The 17,066-nt window shown below is 39.4% G+C and overlaps 1 protein-coding gene across 2 annotated transcripts in view; it reads left to right on the plus strand.

The window, feature by feature from the left end:
- The window catches only part of UTP20 (UTP20 small subunit processome component), a 109,158-nt gene that overhangs the window by 37,392 nt on the left and 54,700 nt on the right, over window positions 1-17,066 (plus strand). For both annotated transcript variants that reach the window (XM_042947505.1, XM_042947506.1), the window contains exons 20-26: window positions 1,284-1,363; window positions 1,606-1,846; window positions 6,256-6,441; window positions 10,800-10,890; window positions 11,504-11,589; window positions 12,151-12,276; window positions 16,041-16,207. In XM_042947505.1, the coding sequence (XP_042803439.1) occupies window positions 1,284-1,363; window positions 1,606-1,846; window positions 6,256-6,441; window positions 10,800-10,890; window positions 11,504-11,589; window positions 12,151-12,276; window positions 16,041-16,207 (977 nt within the window). The remainder of the gene's footprint in view (window positions 1-1,283; window positions 1,364-1,605; window positions 1,847-6,255; window positions 6,442-10,799; window positions 10,891-11,503; window positions 11,590-12,150; window positions 12,277-16,040; window positions 16,208-17,066) is intronic.

The raw sequence follows: 17,066 nt of genomic DNA on the forward strand, positions 1-17,066 counted from the left end.
TTCCTCCTCAAAAAATTAAAAATAGAAATACCATGTGATTCAGTAATTCCACTACTGGGAGCACCTGGGGGGCTCAGTCAGTGTCCAACTCATTTTTTTTTTAATGTTTATTTATTTTTGAGAGACAGAGTGGGAGCAGGAGAGGGGCAGAGAGAGGGAGACACAGAATCCAAAGCAGGCTCCAGGCTCTGAGCTGTCAGCACAGAACCCAACACAGGGCTTGAACTCATGAACTGTGAGATCGTGACCTGAGCTGAAGTTGCCTGCTTAACCAACTGAGCTATCCAGGTGCCCCAAATGTCCGACTCTTGATTTCAGCTCAGGTCATGATCTCACAGTTTGTGAGATTGAGCCTCGTGTTGGGCTTTGCATTAACAACATGGAGCCTGCTTGGGATTCTCTCTCCCCCTCTCTCTGCTTCTCCCTCTCTCTCTTTCAAAATAAATAAATAAACATTTAAAAAAATATAATCCCACTACTAGGTATTTACCAAAGAAAACAAAAACATTAACTCAAAAATATAGATGTTCACTGCAGTGTTATTTACAAGAGCCAAGATATGGAGGCAACCTAAGTGTCCATCAGTAGATGAGTGGGTAAGGAAAATGTGGTATATGTACACAATGGAATATTACACAGCCATAAAAAAGGATGAGATTGTGCCATTTGAAATAACATGGGTGGACCTAGAGGGTATTACGCTAAGTGAAATAAGTCAGACTGAGAAAGACAAATATATGATTCTACTTATAAGTGGAATCTTAAAAAAAAATGAATAAACAAAAAGCAGAATCAGACCTTTGTAAGTACAAAGACCTGTAAGTACAAAAAAAAAAGAAAACAAAAAAACCTGATGGCTGCCAGAGGGGAGTGGGTGGGGGGTATGGGCAGCATGGGTGAAGGAGAGTGAGAGATACAGGTTTCCAGTTATGGAATCAGTAAGTTATGGGAATAAAAGGAATATGGTCAATGGTATTATAACAGCGATGTAATGGGGCAGATGGTAGCTACACTTGTGAGCACAGCATAATGTATAAACTTGTCAAATCACTAAGTTATACACCTGAAACTAATATAACACTGTGTTTCAACTACACTGAAATTAATAAAAATTCCTGCTCAGTGCAGGCATTTTGAAAAAATGTAAAAACGTACAAAAGTTATTGAAGCCCTATATTCAAGGATAACCTAATTAAATTGTAATTATATCCTTTCACTTTTTTTTTCCTATGAGAGATCTTTTAAAAAGGATTATACCACGTGTTTGTGATCTTTTCTCTTAGTTCTCATGCACATGAAATGGACAATAAGCAATTTTGGAAAGTCTACTATGAACATCTAGAAAAAGCAGCTCTACATGCTGGTATGTAAGGGGAAGTGAAAGGGAGGCTGGGGAAAAAAAGGTGGTTTAACTATTTAATTTTTTACTGCTTAATTGTGCATGAAATCGGGAAACAGAAATGAGTAATGTACTATCCTGATAACCTTTGGATATATTTTATTGTTTCCTCATATTACTAGAGCTAGAAACACCCTCACATGAGGAGACCCAGAGGACAAATGTTAACATTTCTCCAGTGGTTCCAATGACTTTTTTTCTTGCAGAGAAAGAGCTGCAAAATGATGTAAGAGATGAGAAGTCCATTGGAGATGAAAGTTGGGAGCAGCCTCAGGAAGGAGATGTTGGAGCTCTTTATCATGAGCAGTTAACATCAAAAACTGACTGTCAGGAAAGACTGGACCACACCAACTTCCGATTTTTGCTCTGGCGAGCTCTGGCAAAATTCCCAGAGAGGGTAGAGCCACGGTCCAGGGAGCTTTCCCCACTTTTCCTGAGATTTATCCAGTAAGTATTCCTTTCCAGGAATATGTCCCTGGTAGAGTATGAGGAAGAGAAGATGTGAAGTCTTAAACTCCCAAGTAGGCTGTTTTTTTAGTATGTCCATCACATTTTCAAACCATTGGCTCATCTGTAAAGCACTGGCTCTCTCAGATAACAGCTAGTTTTTTTTTTGCCACTTAATTTGACACCAGTTAAATTGTAACCATGCCACAAATGGTGTTAATAAAAATTCCAAGTTAAAAAAAAATTATAGGGGCAACTAGATGGCTCAGTTGGTTAAGTGTCTGACTTTGGCTCAGGTCACGATCTCATGGTTCATGGGTTTGAGCCCCACATTAGGCTCTGGGCTGATAGCTCAGAGCCTGGAGCCTGCTTTGGATTCTGTGTCTTCCTCTCTCTCTGCGCCTCTCTCTCTGTCTGTCTCTCTCGCTCTCTCTCTCAAAAATAAACATTAAAATTTTTTTTATTTTAAATTAAAAAATATAAAAATAAAAATTCCGGGTTACAGGGGCGCCTGGGTGGCTCAGTCGGTTAAACATCCAACTTCAGCTCAGGTCATGGTTTCACAGTCCGTGAGTTTGAGCCCCGCATCCGGCTCTGTGCTGACAGCTTGGAGCCTGGAGCCTGCTTTGGATTCTGTGTCTCCCTCTCTCTCTGCCCCTCCTCCGTTCATGCTCTGTCTCTCTCTGTCTCAAAAATAAAGAAACATTAAAAAAATTTTTTTTTAATTGCAGGTTACAAAATAAGAAAGGCTTGTTGAATTAGATTAGCATACAAAGGCCTTGTTATGTTTTTGCCTTGTTGTTTCATTGCCTTCCTTGGGGCTTTAACGTGTTTTCCAGAAACCCAGCCCCAGCCACTGTGTTGTCAGCCTGCTTATGTTTTTTCCAGAAACCTAGCCCCAGCCACTGTGTTGTCAGCCTGCTTATGTTTCCTAGGATGCTGAGGGGGAATGTACTTTGTATGTTACCACAGAATAACAACTTTCTGGAGCATTGCTCTGTTTTGAGTAGATAATTGGATGACTTTAAAACTCTAAAGATACGGAATGTGATGTACAGAACAGGACTAATCATCAATGAAGAGTATGTTTTATAGTAGCATTTCATTATATGGGAAAGTGTCATATGTGTAGCTTAAGCAGGCTACAAACCACAGCATGCTTGGCTTGTTCCAAGAACAGCAAGAAAGTCTGAGTGGCTATAGCAGTGACCCTGGGAGAAAATAGTTAAAGATTAGGCCAAAAACTTAACAGGAGACCAAATTGTGTAGGGCCTTCAAGTGACGGTAAAGGACTTGTTTTTTTTTCTGTTAGTGAAATGGAAAGACATCAGAAGGTTTAAACAGAGGTGACATGACTTAAGATTTCTTAAGGATTTTTCTAGCTGTCATGTCAAGAATAGACTGTGGGTCGGTCAGAGCAGATAGACCAGCTTCAGAGATTATAAAGTCCGGCAAGAAATGTGGGTGACTTGACCAAGGTTGTAGTAGTACAGCTGATGAGGGGTGGTTGAATTCTGCATATTCTTGGAAAGATTTCAAGTCAGTAAAATATATTTGTGGGGGATCACACTTAGAACAGCCTGTGCAGTTTGGTCAGCCAACAGATCAGATGTGTAGGTGTTTGGGGGAAAAGGGGGAATGTTGGTACAGGAAGGTGAAAGGGGAGGAATTGGGGATGTCTCTAAGGTTTTGAGCTGAGCGACTGGAAGAAGAGAGTCACCATTTACTGAGATTGGGAGGAAAGCACAGGTTTGCAGATGTGTGGGGGAGATCAGGAATTCATTTTTCTAGGTGTTATGTTTGGGATACTGAATAGCCATCTAAGTAGGGATGTTGAATAGGCAGTTGAATTTGAAGTTTAAAGTTGGAGGGAAAGGTTTGGCCTAAAGATTATAAATTGAGAATCATCGGTATACACATGATTTTTAAATCGTGAGACCAGGAATGAAGCTACACCTAAGGTGTAAACGTAGAGAGAGAAGACTTCTAAGGACTGATAGCTGAGATTTAGAAGTTGGGAGATAAGGAGCCAGCAAAGGAAGCCAGAAAGAGTGAGAGAAGAACCAAGACCATGTAGCATCCCAGGTGCCACATGAAGAAAGCATTTTGAAGAGGGAGTAATTAGTTGGATCATACATATCTGAGATGTCAGTCAGATAAAGCATAAGAATTGATCATTGGCTTTAGAAGGAATCTTAACGAGAGTTGTTTCGGTTAACCTGGTAGGGATGAAAGCCTGATTAAAATGAGCTTAAAAGGAAACAGAACTAAAAATGAAAACAGCAAGTGTGGATAGTTCTTGTAAAAAAGAAGCAGACAGGTAGAGGGTGATGTGGGAGTGGAGAGAGCTGCTGTTGGTAGGTTGCTGTTGAAGATTTAAGCAGCGCACCTCTGTGTAATGCTGGTGTTGTGAATGATCCAGAAAGGAGGGAAAATTTGTAATGTAAGAGAGGGAATAAAATTGCTGGAGTCATGTCTTTGAATAGTTAAGATAGGATCCAGTGCATAAGTAGAAAAGTTTATATGAATAATTCATTCTGGCAAAGGTTACAAACAAAGATTCAGGCAGGTCAGTAGGTTCCATGGTGGAAGAGCAATGATTTTTTCACCTAATTCTTCAGGCTTCAGTTTATTTATAGCATGAAAACGATATTTAGCTGCCCTGCCTTGTTTTGAAGATCATATAAAATAATGTTTATCAGTTGTTTTGTGCGCTACAAAGAGCTATACATATGGAAGCAAGTACTAATGGTGTTAACAGGAAATAAATTTCCTGCTCTGTTAATTTTCTAAATTTTTCCCTAAAGAAAGAAAGGGATTACTAATAGATTCCTGGGGATGGAGAGAGGAGCCTGTAACAAGATGTCGTTTCTGAGTTTAAGAAGACTTAGAGACTATAGATAAACAATATTTTTTTAAAAGATATACAATTTAAAAAATATTTAACATTAGTTGGCAACGATTACCTGTGGCAAATACTTTTATAGATGATCCAAACTAATGGAAAATGCAAATGTCACCTTTCATTTTGACTTTGAAATATATTATGGGCTTTTTATTTTATTTTTTTTTACTAGAAATTTATATTTCTAAATATGTTTCCAACAATTCAGTGTTAGAACTAATTTGTGAATCCCTTGTAAACAAACATTCTTTGAGAAGAACCAAACCAGAGGCAGGAGTGACTAACAATGACAATACCTTGATAACAGGTGACATCTAAAGAGTCCCTGCTGTGTGCTAGAAGCACTCTTGTGAGTGCTCCGTGTGAGTTATCTTACTTAACAAACACTAGTGAACATGCTGTGCATGGAGATACAGTTTAAAATTTATGTTCTATATGGTTAACTGAGTGTTGGGATTATAGTGGGGGTGCTGTTCAGTAGATGATGGTATGGTTTGTAACCTACACAGCAACCTTGTTCATTTTATTTATTCGTCTGCCTGGTAGGTATCAAGTGCTAGGTCCTGCTGGCTGAAAATACAGAGTTGACTATAGTAAAGCGTCCTAGCTCTCCAGGGCTAGCTTCGTGTATTCACCTGGAGTTTAACGTGTGTTGACCTGGAATGTCTTCCAGGTGTGCTACCCTCAAACATGTTACTTTATCAGTGTATTTTTGAGTGCAGACTTTAAAGCCTGTCTGATCGATTTCCTTGTGTCTGTAGCCCAGTGCCGTCCATGCACAAAACAGACCACAAATGAACAAGTTGTTGGATGATGGAATTAAAATGACTCAAAAGCAATGCACTCTGTGGCAGCCTTCAAGATAATATTAGTTACTTCAAATAGCAGACCAAAATTAAAGGGATGGAATCTAATAAAAACAAACATGAATAGGAATTGGATGAGCTTAGTTTAAAGAGGCAAAACACAAATACTTTGTGATTTTCACTACCTGGACATTCAGTTTGAGTCTGTGTCATGCTGTGTCTGCCCCTGAAAGCAATGGAGTTGACAGTCCACCTGTCTTACCAGACCACGTCCAGAGGACTGAATTTTGCTGTGGTACTATATTGCAAAAGGACATTGGCAAAGTACAGTGGGTCTGGGTGAAAGTGACTGGCATGGTGTTAGTGCTATGCTTTCCTTATTTAATAAAATCCACCCCTATACCCACCTCCCCCAGTTACGTTTCCAGAGACAGAGAGACTGATTTCAGCTCAGGCCAAAAGAGATTTTTCAGATATTTTTAACAGTGTAACAGTGGGATTTTAAAAGTGTAACTGCAATTAATGGTAGGTTTGCCAAACCAGGTACTTAAGAGGGGCTGAATAAGAAAGAATAATGTGAGGAGGTTTGGCTAAGGTGCCCCTGGTGACTCTTCATTGTGTGACTCTGAACCGTGGATGTACATCCATCTGTCACAAACAGAATTAGGACAACTCCGCTTCATCTCTTTCCACTGTAGCAACGAGTACTACCCAGCAGACCTGCAGGTCGCTCCCACCCAGGATCTGCGCAGGAAAGGCAAAGGGGTGGCCGCGGAGGAGACTGAAGAGGAACCCGATGCTGGAGATGACGAAGAGCTGGAGGAAGAAGCGGTGCCCATGGGTGAGCCCTCACAGAAGAAAAAGACCAGAAGAGCTGCAGCAAAGTAAGTTCAACATTGCTGGAAGATCACAGATCCAGGGTTCTGGGAGAAACGGGAAGAGACCTCTGATGGCCTAAGTGTGGACAAGACGAACCACTCAGATAATTACTCAGAGAAGTGCTGCGTCGCCTTGCGATTTTCTTTTGCAGCCTAAAGAAACCTGCCAGTTTTCTGAGTTTTTTGGTTGCTTATTATTACTTATTTTGCCCCTGACTTGAGTTGTCGGGATTTTTGGGGTCATCTAATCATAAGTGCTTTTTATCGACAAGAGCATTGGTCCTCGAGTGGTTGAATGCTCTTTGATCTTTGCCCTTCACTCTCATGGCACCAGGGTGTTATTTGGTGTGCTAGGGGAACACGTAATGGAACATCTCTTATAAATCTGTCAGCACTTTTGCCTTTTGACTTGTCCCTACCACTTGCCCCCATTACATTCTCTTTCCTGTCATCTGGGGTGTTCACTTACGTAAATTGTTAAGAAACCTCAGAAAAAGTAGAAGTGATCAGGCTTTCAGAAGTTACTGCAGCTTCCTTGAAGACTGTCTGCATTGAGGCTGCAAGGATCCAGTGTATTGGTGCTACCGTGTTATTTTAGCACTTTATAAATCTCAAACTGATCTGCCTATTTGTTCAGTCTTCCCACGAGCCTTTTATTGGTTCATTCAGCAGCTGTTCTGAGTGCATTTTGTTAAGTGTTGGGCTTCAGAGCTACACAGGAAGCACAGTCTAATGCCTGGTCAAATTTTTTTATAGAAGTATTTTTAAAGGAGTTTTAGGGCAGGACAAATCCAAAAACAACAATGACAAAAACTGAGTTCTAGGATCATAGTGAAAAATGACTTAATTCTATCACAAAGAGAAGATTGTTACAAAGGAGAGGGCCCCACTGAAGCTGAAAGATGAAAGAAAGCCTGCTGGGCAGCTAGGGCAGGGAAGGACTTGGCAGCTAATGGAAATAGTGTGAGAGCGCCTGGGTGGCTCAGTCAGTTAAGTGTCTGACTCTTGATTTCGACTCACATCATGATCTCACCCGAGTTGGTGAGTTCGAGCCCTGCATCTGGCTCTTTGCTGACAGCGCAGAGCCTGCTTGGGATTCCCTCCCTCTCTCTCTGTCTGTCTCTCTCTCTCTCTCTCCCTCTCCCTCCCTCCCTCCCTGCCTCTCTCCCTCTCTCCCCCCCTCTCTTTTTGCCCCTCCTCCCCTGTGTTCTCTCTCTCTCTCTCTCTCTCTCTCTCTCTCAAAATGAATGAATGAATGAATGAGATAGTGTATAAAGCATAGGGGCAAGAAAAGAGTGTGGCCATGCTTCCTGAAACTAGTTCCTTTTGTTTCTACCTTCTCATAACTCTGAGCGTTCTGTCCCCTACTACTTTCTCCAAGACCAAGATTGCTGTTTTCTTCTTCGTATCCTCAGCACACAGCTAGCAAAAGATTAGTCCTCGTATTTCTTTGTTGAATAAATGAATAAGCTACTTACTTATCCAGTCATACCTCTTTCTTTCTTACCTCTGGACCTTTGCTGTGTCCTCCCCTCTTTCTGCTGTGCCCTTGCCTCACACCTGCCAACTGAAATTCTACTCATGCTTCCAGAAACTGTTCTGTGCTACTTCTTTATGGAAGCTTGTCCTGTCTTTTAAACTGAAAGTTCTCTTAACTCAGCTTCAGACTCAGAACAGCCATTTCATGCCTCTATCATGGTGCTTCTCCTTGCCTTGGATATTAATGAATTTTTTATAGATCTGCCATATAAATCAGAATGTCTTTTAAGGATAAGGTTCACGTCTTAATTTTTCTGCCCCCTGTAGCCAAACTTAGAATATTGCTAACATACACCAGTTAAAATGTGAGGAGGGATGCCTGGGTGGTTAGGTCAGTTAAGCATCTGACTTTTGATTTCAGTTCAAGTCTTGATGTCAGTGTTGTGAGTTCAAGCCCCTCACTGGGCTCCACGCTGGGTGTGGAGCCAACTTAAAAACGAAAAAAAAAGGAAAAGAAAACTTGAGTAAATTGGTACTCACATTCCTGTGTCATCTCAATAAATTCATAGTCCTGAGTTTGTAATCCTTCATGGAACATGGTCCTTGCTAGCAAGTATTTGTTGAGAACATACAAATTGGTTCCTGTTTTCTTTGGCTCTTTAAGGCCACATGGAGCATAAAAAAATAATACATGTGGGGGGAAGGAGTAGATATTTTCAAAGAAAATTTTAAAAGTTTATTTGTAAAACTGTAAGTAAGGGCTCAGTGATAAGTATATATGGACATTGTATCAGACTTCTCTAGAGAAGCAGACCAACAGAATGAAGGTGTGTGTGTGTGTGTGTGTGTGTGTGTGTGTGTAAAGATTTATTTTAACGAATTGGCTCATGAGATTATGGGAGCCAGCAGGTCCAGAATTTGTAGGGCAAGATGGCAAGCTAGAAACTTAGGCAAGATTTGGTGCTGTAGTCTTGAGCACAAAATTCATAGACTGGGATTTCTATGTCACAATTTTATGGCAGAATTCCTTCTCTGAGAAATATCTGTTTTTGCTCTTAAGGCCTCATTGAATGAGTCCGATCCACATTATTGAGGGTAGTCTCCTTTATTTAAAGCCAACAGATTTTGTCAACATCTACAAAATACTTGCAACACCTAGATTAGTGTTTCATTACATAACTGACTGCTGTAATTTAGACAGGTGGACACATAAGACTAACCATCACAGGTATGGAAGCTAAATGTAAGCACGAGTGCTACCCTTATCCCCATTTCTCCATAATATGTAAAGAGGTCCTAACTTCAAGATTACTTTCTCTGTTAATAGAGTCCCGTAGGACTTTTACAGTTTTGCATTCTTTTGCCCGGGAGCAGAGGAGGAGCACTGTTTACTAAACTCTTAGGAGCAGAGTCCCCACAAGTTTGGTTCAATCCTTGCAGGAAATCCAGGAGGTGGTGTCTTTGCCTGGATGAGGAAACTGAGACTCTGAAACATTAAGTCGCTTTCCCCAAAGTCAGCATCACCTGTGCAGCATGGTTTCTATCTCTCTTCACTTCTCCCTGCTTTTAGTCTTGAAATAGGCAGATAAAACCTCTTAAAATCGTAACATTTGTTCATTCAGGTTTTTTTTTTTTTTTTAAGCCCTATACAGCTTATAAATTATACACAGAGGGAAAACAGTTTGTTTCCCAAGTACTATTGTAAAGCCTCATCGGGGCACCTGGGTGGCTCAGTCGGTTGAATGTCCAACTTCGACTCAGGTCATGATCTCACTGTTCCCAAGTTGGAGCCCCACGTTGGGCTCTGTGCTGACAGCTCAGAGCCTGGAGCCTGCTTCAGATTCTGTGTCTCCCTCTCTGTCTCTGCCCCTCCTGCTCTTGTGCTCTGACTCTGTCTCTCTCTCAAACAAACATTAAGAAAAAAAAATTTTTTAAAGCCTCATGAAGCCTATGGATTAGGAAGTTGAGCGAGTCACTGAGCTCTCTTCTCAGCCTCTTTTATTGGATGTAGTGGATGATCTAAGTGGCTTGGAGGCAGTCCCATATCCATATTTAACTTTTGACCACGGAATATTGTTCTTTCTTACTCCTTCTTGGTAACCAAGAGTCATGGTTACCCCTGCCCCTCCCCCATTCATGCTCTGTCTCTCTCTGTCTCAAAAATGAATAAACATTAAAAAAAAAATTAAAAAAAAAAAAAAAAGGGGCGCCTGGGTGGCTCAGTCGGCTGAGCGTCCGACTTCACCTCAGGTCACGATCTCACGGTTCGTGAGTTCGAGCCCCGAGTCAGGCTCTGGGCTGATGGCTCAGAGCCTGGAGCCTGCTTCCGATTCTGTGTCTCCCTCTCTCTCTGCCCCTCCCCCATTCATGCTCTGTCTCTCTCTGTCTCAAAAATGAATAAACATTAAAAAAATTTTTTTAAAAAAAGAGTCATGGTTACCCAAACATGGACCTCTGTTTCCTGACATCAGTGTTCATGTTATATGAAAGTGAGGAAGATTATATTTTACCACCTTCTTGTCTACTGCATCGAAACTAGACAAGGAATCATTTCAGAAATTACCTGTGTTCAACTTGGCAATGTATTGCTGTTTGATTACTTCCCATGTTTGGTTAATTTAAACCATTCGAAGCACATCCTGAATGATTTTCTGGGGGAGAGAGCCTAGATTTCAAAGGAAGGCCTGCGTGAGATTGAGAATTTCTGTAGAATAATTTCCTAAATGCAAATAATTAAAACTTGTTTGTGAGTTAACAGTGAAACCATAGTTAAGGTGTTTGGCATAGTTGTCAGAGAGACTAAAATTGGTGGGCACTATCATCTTAAGAAAATCTCTGTTCTTTAATTCTGTGTTGCCTGTGGTTTTTGTTTTTTGTGTTTTTAGGCAGTTAATTGCTCATTTGCAAGTTTTCTCAAAGTTTTCAAATCCACGAGCCTTGTATCTAGAATCCAAATTATATGACCTGTATCTTCAGGTAAGTAAAATAAATTATTGCCACTGTAATTCTTTGTGAAATTTTCTCTTGTCATTTACTTTATCAGAATAACTTTTAGGTTTTTAATAATTGTTAATAAATAAGGCCTATGTCTGCCTTTCCAGTACAATGTTTTAAAAGTTAATAATTATTTTCTGTATCTTGAGAAACAGTTTTAGACAGTACTGATTTTGTTGGTATTAAAGACATCTTGGGTAACATTGGTCAGCTGTATTAACAATGGGTTTGTGCCAAAAGAAGCTAGCTACTTTTCCTTTTACATAAATTGGTCTTACGGAGTGCTGGAATTTCAGGATCTGTTAGATTGAGTGAAAGCTGATAGTTGGAATAAGAATCTGTTGCAGTCACAATATATGACCTTCAGTTACAGAAAAGATTGTAGACGAAATTTAATGCCAGAAGCTGAGTAAGCATTGGTTGTCATTCTAGGCCATAAGGGGAAACAAAATTTCCTTTTTTCATTTGGATGTTTCTTAACGGGGGACTTACATGATTTTAGCAGAATTTATCTTCATTCTGCCCATAACTCACATATAACTTCCCATGGTATAATGTGACTTCATTAATTTATTCTATAAAATATCATTCTTAGCTGTTGCTACATCAGGATCAAATGGTGCAGAAAATAACCCTGGATTGTATAATGACATATAAGCATCCACATATCCTCCCTTACAGGTAAGTTACTTGAAGCTAAAGAAATGCTGTTTCTTTGGCTGATTTTTATCTTTCTACCTGAGAGCCTTTCTAAAATAATTTTCTGAAGGCCTAGGAAATTTCCCTCTTTTCTACCATAATCATAATGCTATTTTTAAGTAATAAATGAAAACTGAAAGTATATTTGTGTGTTGAGTGATTCTTCATCAGTAATAAGGTAGGAAAGAGAATATTAATTGATAAGTGTTGAGAAGGTTATATCATGTTGCTTCAGTAACGCCAAAATCTTGGTGATTACACAGGGAATCATAATGATCACTCTCTGTAAGAACTAAGGAAAGCTTTTGTATGAATCTCTTTTAAACAGCTGAGTTATTGACTGTTACTTCCTTATAGTCACTTTTACCTTTTAAAATTTGAAAGCCTGTCATTTTGTGAAAATTTTCCTTTATGGATATCAACCACAATATGGGTATTCTTAATACCTGTTTCAGTTTTTTGGATTACTGTACTATATATTGCATTTTTTAAAGGTACGATTGATTATTAAATGATGATTTGTGCTGTATTCTATTTTTAAAGGGAAAACTTAAAAAGATTGCTTGAAGACCGAAGCTTTAAGGAAGAGATAGTGCATTTTAGCATTTCTGAAGATAATGCAGTAGTGAAAACAGCCCACCGAGCAGATCTGTTTCCCATTCTGATGAGGTATTTATACTGTTTACAACTGATTTTTTTTTTAAGTTGATCACAAAAACAGTTGTGAATGGAGTATTATGATTCTTTCATTTATAATCATATGATTATTCCTTCAGTTATAATTTTTTCAATTATAATGGAATATTTCACTTTTTATTTTATTTTGATTTTTTTTTTTAATTGGACCTTTTGGAGAAGTCAAATTGTTATAGAAACTTACTTGAAAATAATTTGTCCCTGGGGCATCTGGGTGGCTCAGTTACTTAAGAGTCCCAATTCTTGGTCTCGGCTCAGATCGTGATCTCACAGTTTGTGAGTTCAGGCCCCACGATAGGCTCACACAGTGGTGGTGTGGAGCCTGCTTGGGATTCCCCCCCACCCCTCTCTGTCCTTCCCCTGCTTGCATTCTCTCTCTCAAAATAAATAAATAAACTTTAAGATAAGATATAAAATAAACTTTGTCCCTAACATAAAGAAAGATCTTGCCGTGGAGTTATTTTAATAATAATGTTAAAATTAAATCCAGTATTCCTCTAAATTTTATTGAGAAATAGTAAAAATAATTCATTCATTTGGTATGTAACTAATTATGATTATAAAAGCTATTGATTTTTGGTGTTGATAATGTAACCATCCACAGTACAGACCTTTGTTATATTCATTTTAAGTTTTCATTGGATTTTCTTGGTTGAAAAAGTAATCGTTAATAACAGTCATTAAATTATTAGTCTGCTGTTTAAAAAAAACTCTTTAAGGTTCCATTTTACTCGAAATAAAGTAGAAGGTCCTCACTCCTCCTTCGAGGGCCTGGTATGACCTCCCTGCAGCCTGCCTGTCCAGCCACATGGTTTCCATTCACTGCCCCCCTCAGAGCCCACTTCCAAGTCTGTGGACCTGCTCATCTCTGTGCTCACAACACAAGTTGGCTAGCTCTTCTTCTTCACTCAGTCTTCTCTCCGATGTCATGTTGTCAGGATGCCTTCCTCGACCACTTTGTGTAAAATCGCACCGTCCTCTAATCACCCTTTAGTCCCCTGCCTCGCTTTATTTTTCCTCATAATTGTCCGGCATATCCTCTTTCTTATCACTTGTCTCCCCTGACAGAAGGTACTCCACGGCCTGTAGTAAATGTTAGTCTAATTAATTTTGTCTTTTATGGTAAAAACAAACAAGCCTTATTTTTTCTGTTTTTTAAATTTACGTATCACCTACACAGAGTAGAAGAATGAACTGTGGTGGTAGTGTTTGTGGTTATCCTTGTCTTGCTGCCGTATTTAACAGTAATGCTGCTAGAGCAGCCCTTCTTGAAGTGTAGTCTGCCCCTTCTTGGCGGGGGCTGTCGCTGAGATCCTCTCAGGCGGTCTGTGAGGTTAAGACTTTTTTCATAGTACTACTAAGACATTACTTTTTCCCAGCATGTCGATATTTGTGCTGACGAGGCAGAAGCAACAGTGGGTAAAACTTCTGGTGCCCCACGACTAATCAGGACAGTGCCTCCAAACTGTACCAGTCATTCTTCATTACCACACACCTGGAATTAAAAAAAAAAAAAAAAAATCCTGGTCATTAATGTTCTTGGTGAATCTTAAACCTTGAGTACTCGTCTTTTTATTGTCTTGTATGACAAAGTGGGAAATGTGCATAAAGCACTTCTGCTGAATACTGGTTGTCTCATCGAATGGCCTATTTTCCAAATTACCGATGCGTGTTACAGAATCATTGGTGGGTAAAGATCCATTCAAAGTGCAAGATAGACAGATGGAGATTAAGGTAACAGATCACAGAGTTTATGAATATGTTTCAGATTGCACATTGCACAACTAGCCTTTAAGAAACTACCGCTTGTTGGGGCACCTGGGTGGCTCAGTTGGTTAAGTGTCCGACTTCAGCTTGGGTCATGATCTTACGGTTTGTGAGTTCGAGCCCCATGTCGGGCTCTGGGCCGACGGCTCAGAGCCTGGAGCCTGCTTCGGATTCTGTGCCTCCCTCTCTCTGCCCCTCCCCTGCTCATTCTCTCTCTCTCTCTCTCTCTCTCTCTCTCTCTCAAAGAATAAATAAACATTAAAAAGAAAATTAAAAAAATAGAAAAAATGGAAAGTACCACTTGTTGAAGTTTGGTGTAGTATCAAAGTGCAATATCCACAGTTATCACAAAAGAATTATCTGAAAGTTTACAAAATATGTTTCCTTTCCCCACCTGCATATCTGTTTAAAGTCTGGATTTTCTTCAACTACAATACATTGCAATTGATTGAATGCAGAAATCGATAGGAAAATCCAGTTATCTTCTAATAAGCAAGATAGTAAATAAATGTGAAAATAAGTAAAAAAAACATACCTCTAGACTCACTAAGTTTTGGTGGGGAGAGATTTGGAAAATAAAATTATTTTTTATTAAAAATATTATTTATGGTAACCCATTTTAATTTCTACTATGATAAATATCAATAGATAAAACTCATACAAAAACTCTTTGGGGACCTCAAAAATGTTTAAGAGTATAAAGCACCCCAATCTAATAGGTTTTGCTAGTGATTCTGTCTTGCATTTCTGGGATACTTCTTATTTAGCTTTAATATTGTTTTAATGCATTACTGGATACTGTAATTAGAAATGAGTATTATGAGGCGCCTGGGTGGCTCAGTCGGTTGAGCGTTCGACTTCTGCTCAGGTCATGATATCACAGCTTGTGAGTTTGAGCCCCTCATCAGGCTATGTGCTAACAGCTCAGAGCCTAGAGCCTGGAGCCTGCTTCGGATTCTGTGTCTCTTGCTCTCTGCCCCTCCCTCACTTGTGCGTGTGCACATGTGTTCTCTCTCTCTCTCTCAAAAATAAACACTAAAATTTTTTTTAAAAAGAAATGGGTTTTATGTTTATAAGCAAGAGTGGTATATAATTTTATTTTTGTTCCTAGCCCAACTCAATATCTTAGTTACACCACCTTCATAAATGAAAAAGGACTGTTCCTTCTTTCTCTCAGCTATGAAACTTTATAGCATAGCAATTAGTTTTCTTTGACAGTTTAAAAAATTCATCTGAAAAACTGTATAGGTTCCATGTTTACTCATGATTACTGTTCTATTCAGGTTTTCTTAAGTTCCTTTCACTTACTTATGTGTTTTGGCTTTTTCTTGCCCAGGAAATTCCCCATTTAATTGAAATCTTGCCAGTTTCCTTATTTTTTTTTTCAACGTTTTTTATTTATTTTTGGGACAGAGAGAGACAGAGCATGAACAGGGGAGGGGCAGAGAGAGAGGGAGACACAGAATCGGAAACAGGCTCCAGGCTCCGAGCCATCAGCCCAGAGCCTGACGCGGGGCTCGAACTCACGGACCGCGAGATCGTGACCTGGCTGAAGTCGGACGCTTAACCGACTGCACCACCCAGGCGCCCCGTCAGTTTCCTTATTTTACTTAGAGTTGAATTCACTTATTTCCTTTTAATCTATATATTATTGTTTTCATTTTTTCTTGATTAGATATACCTTTGGCTTGCCTATTTTACTGCTTTTTTTCTTCGTATAAAGAACTACCTTTTGGCCTTTTATCTTTATTATTTCCTTCCTCCTGCTTCCTTCAGCCTTGTTTTTTGTTGTTCTTCTAAATTTTATATGTTAAATAACTAATTTCTGTTTTCATCTTTCCTTATTTTATAATATATCCTTTTAAGTCCGTTGACTTGCTGTTCTTGGCTTTTAGGAAAACAGAATGACTAGAATTATGTTTCAGGATTAATGTGCAAAGAAAATAATGTTCTCTTAATTAACTTTTTAGGATTTTGTATGGCCGAATGAAAAATAAGACTGGGAGTAAAACTCAGGGGAAATCTGCCTCAGGGACCCGCATGTCCATTGTTCTGAGATTCCTTGCTGGGACCAAACCGGAGGAGATTGAGACATTCTTGGACCTGCTATTTGAACCTGTGAAGCACTTCAAGAATGGTAGCTCTCAACTCCCTGCTACTCTGAATGTGTGTTGTCTGCTGTAGATTTCTGATGTCTCAGGCTAAGTCTCCTGTGCTCTTGGACATCTTTCTCATGGGACTGTTCCTCCCAATCTTGATGGTGGACTTTTGGCTGAAATGGAATTCATTTGAAATTTTGATTGAATTAAGCAAAGCTCACACTGATCCTGAGGGTCGTCAGCATCCATGTGTCAGTAAGCCCCTGATTAGAAAATGTGTATTTTTCAGGGGGAGCCTGGCTGGCGCGGTCGGTGGAGCATGCGACTCTTGATCTCAGGGTTGTAAGTTCAAACCCCACGTTGGGTGTAGAGATTACTTAGAAAAAATAAGATCTTTAAATTAAAGGAAGGAAGGAAGGAAGGAAGGAAGGGAAGGAAGGAAGGAAGGAAGGAAGGAAGGAAGGAAGGAAGGAAGGAGAAAGATAATGTATTTTGATTGTTGTGCATTTAGGCCATTTGAAAAATGGTACTTACGCATACACAATGAATAGGTTTCTCCTTAGAAACTTAGAGCATGCTGATGAATTAATTTCAATTGTCTTGGTATTTAATCATTCACTAAGTCATTCATCTATTGAGTAATGATTAATTGAATACCTCCTGTACCCTGGACACTTTTCAATAATCTCTGCTCTCAACCTCACCGTCTAAGTGCAGTGAATGTAATAAGTATATAAAAATGAGTTGAAATGCTGTGTGGTCTGTTTTTTGGTGTGCAATGTTAGTAATTATTAGTAATAATAATAGCTAACATTGAGTGCATACTCCATGCCAGACATTATGGCAGATCCCTTTACATACAACTCAGTTGATCCTTAAAATAACCACATGAGGTAT

Source organism: Panthera leo, chromosome B4 (assembly GCF_018350215.1).
Source record: "Panthera leo isolate Ple1 chromosome B4, P.leo_Ple1_pat1.1, whole genome shotgun sequence".
NCBI classification, from domain to species: Eukaryota; Metazoa; Chordata; class Mammalia; order Carnivora; family Felidae; genus Panthera; species Panthera leo.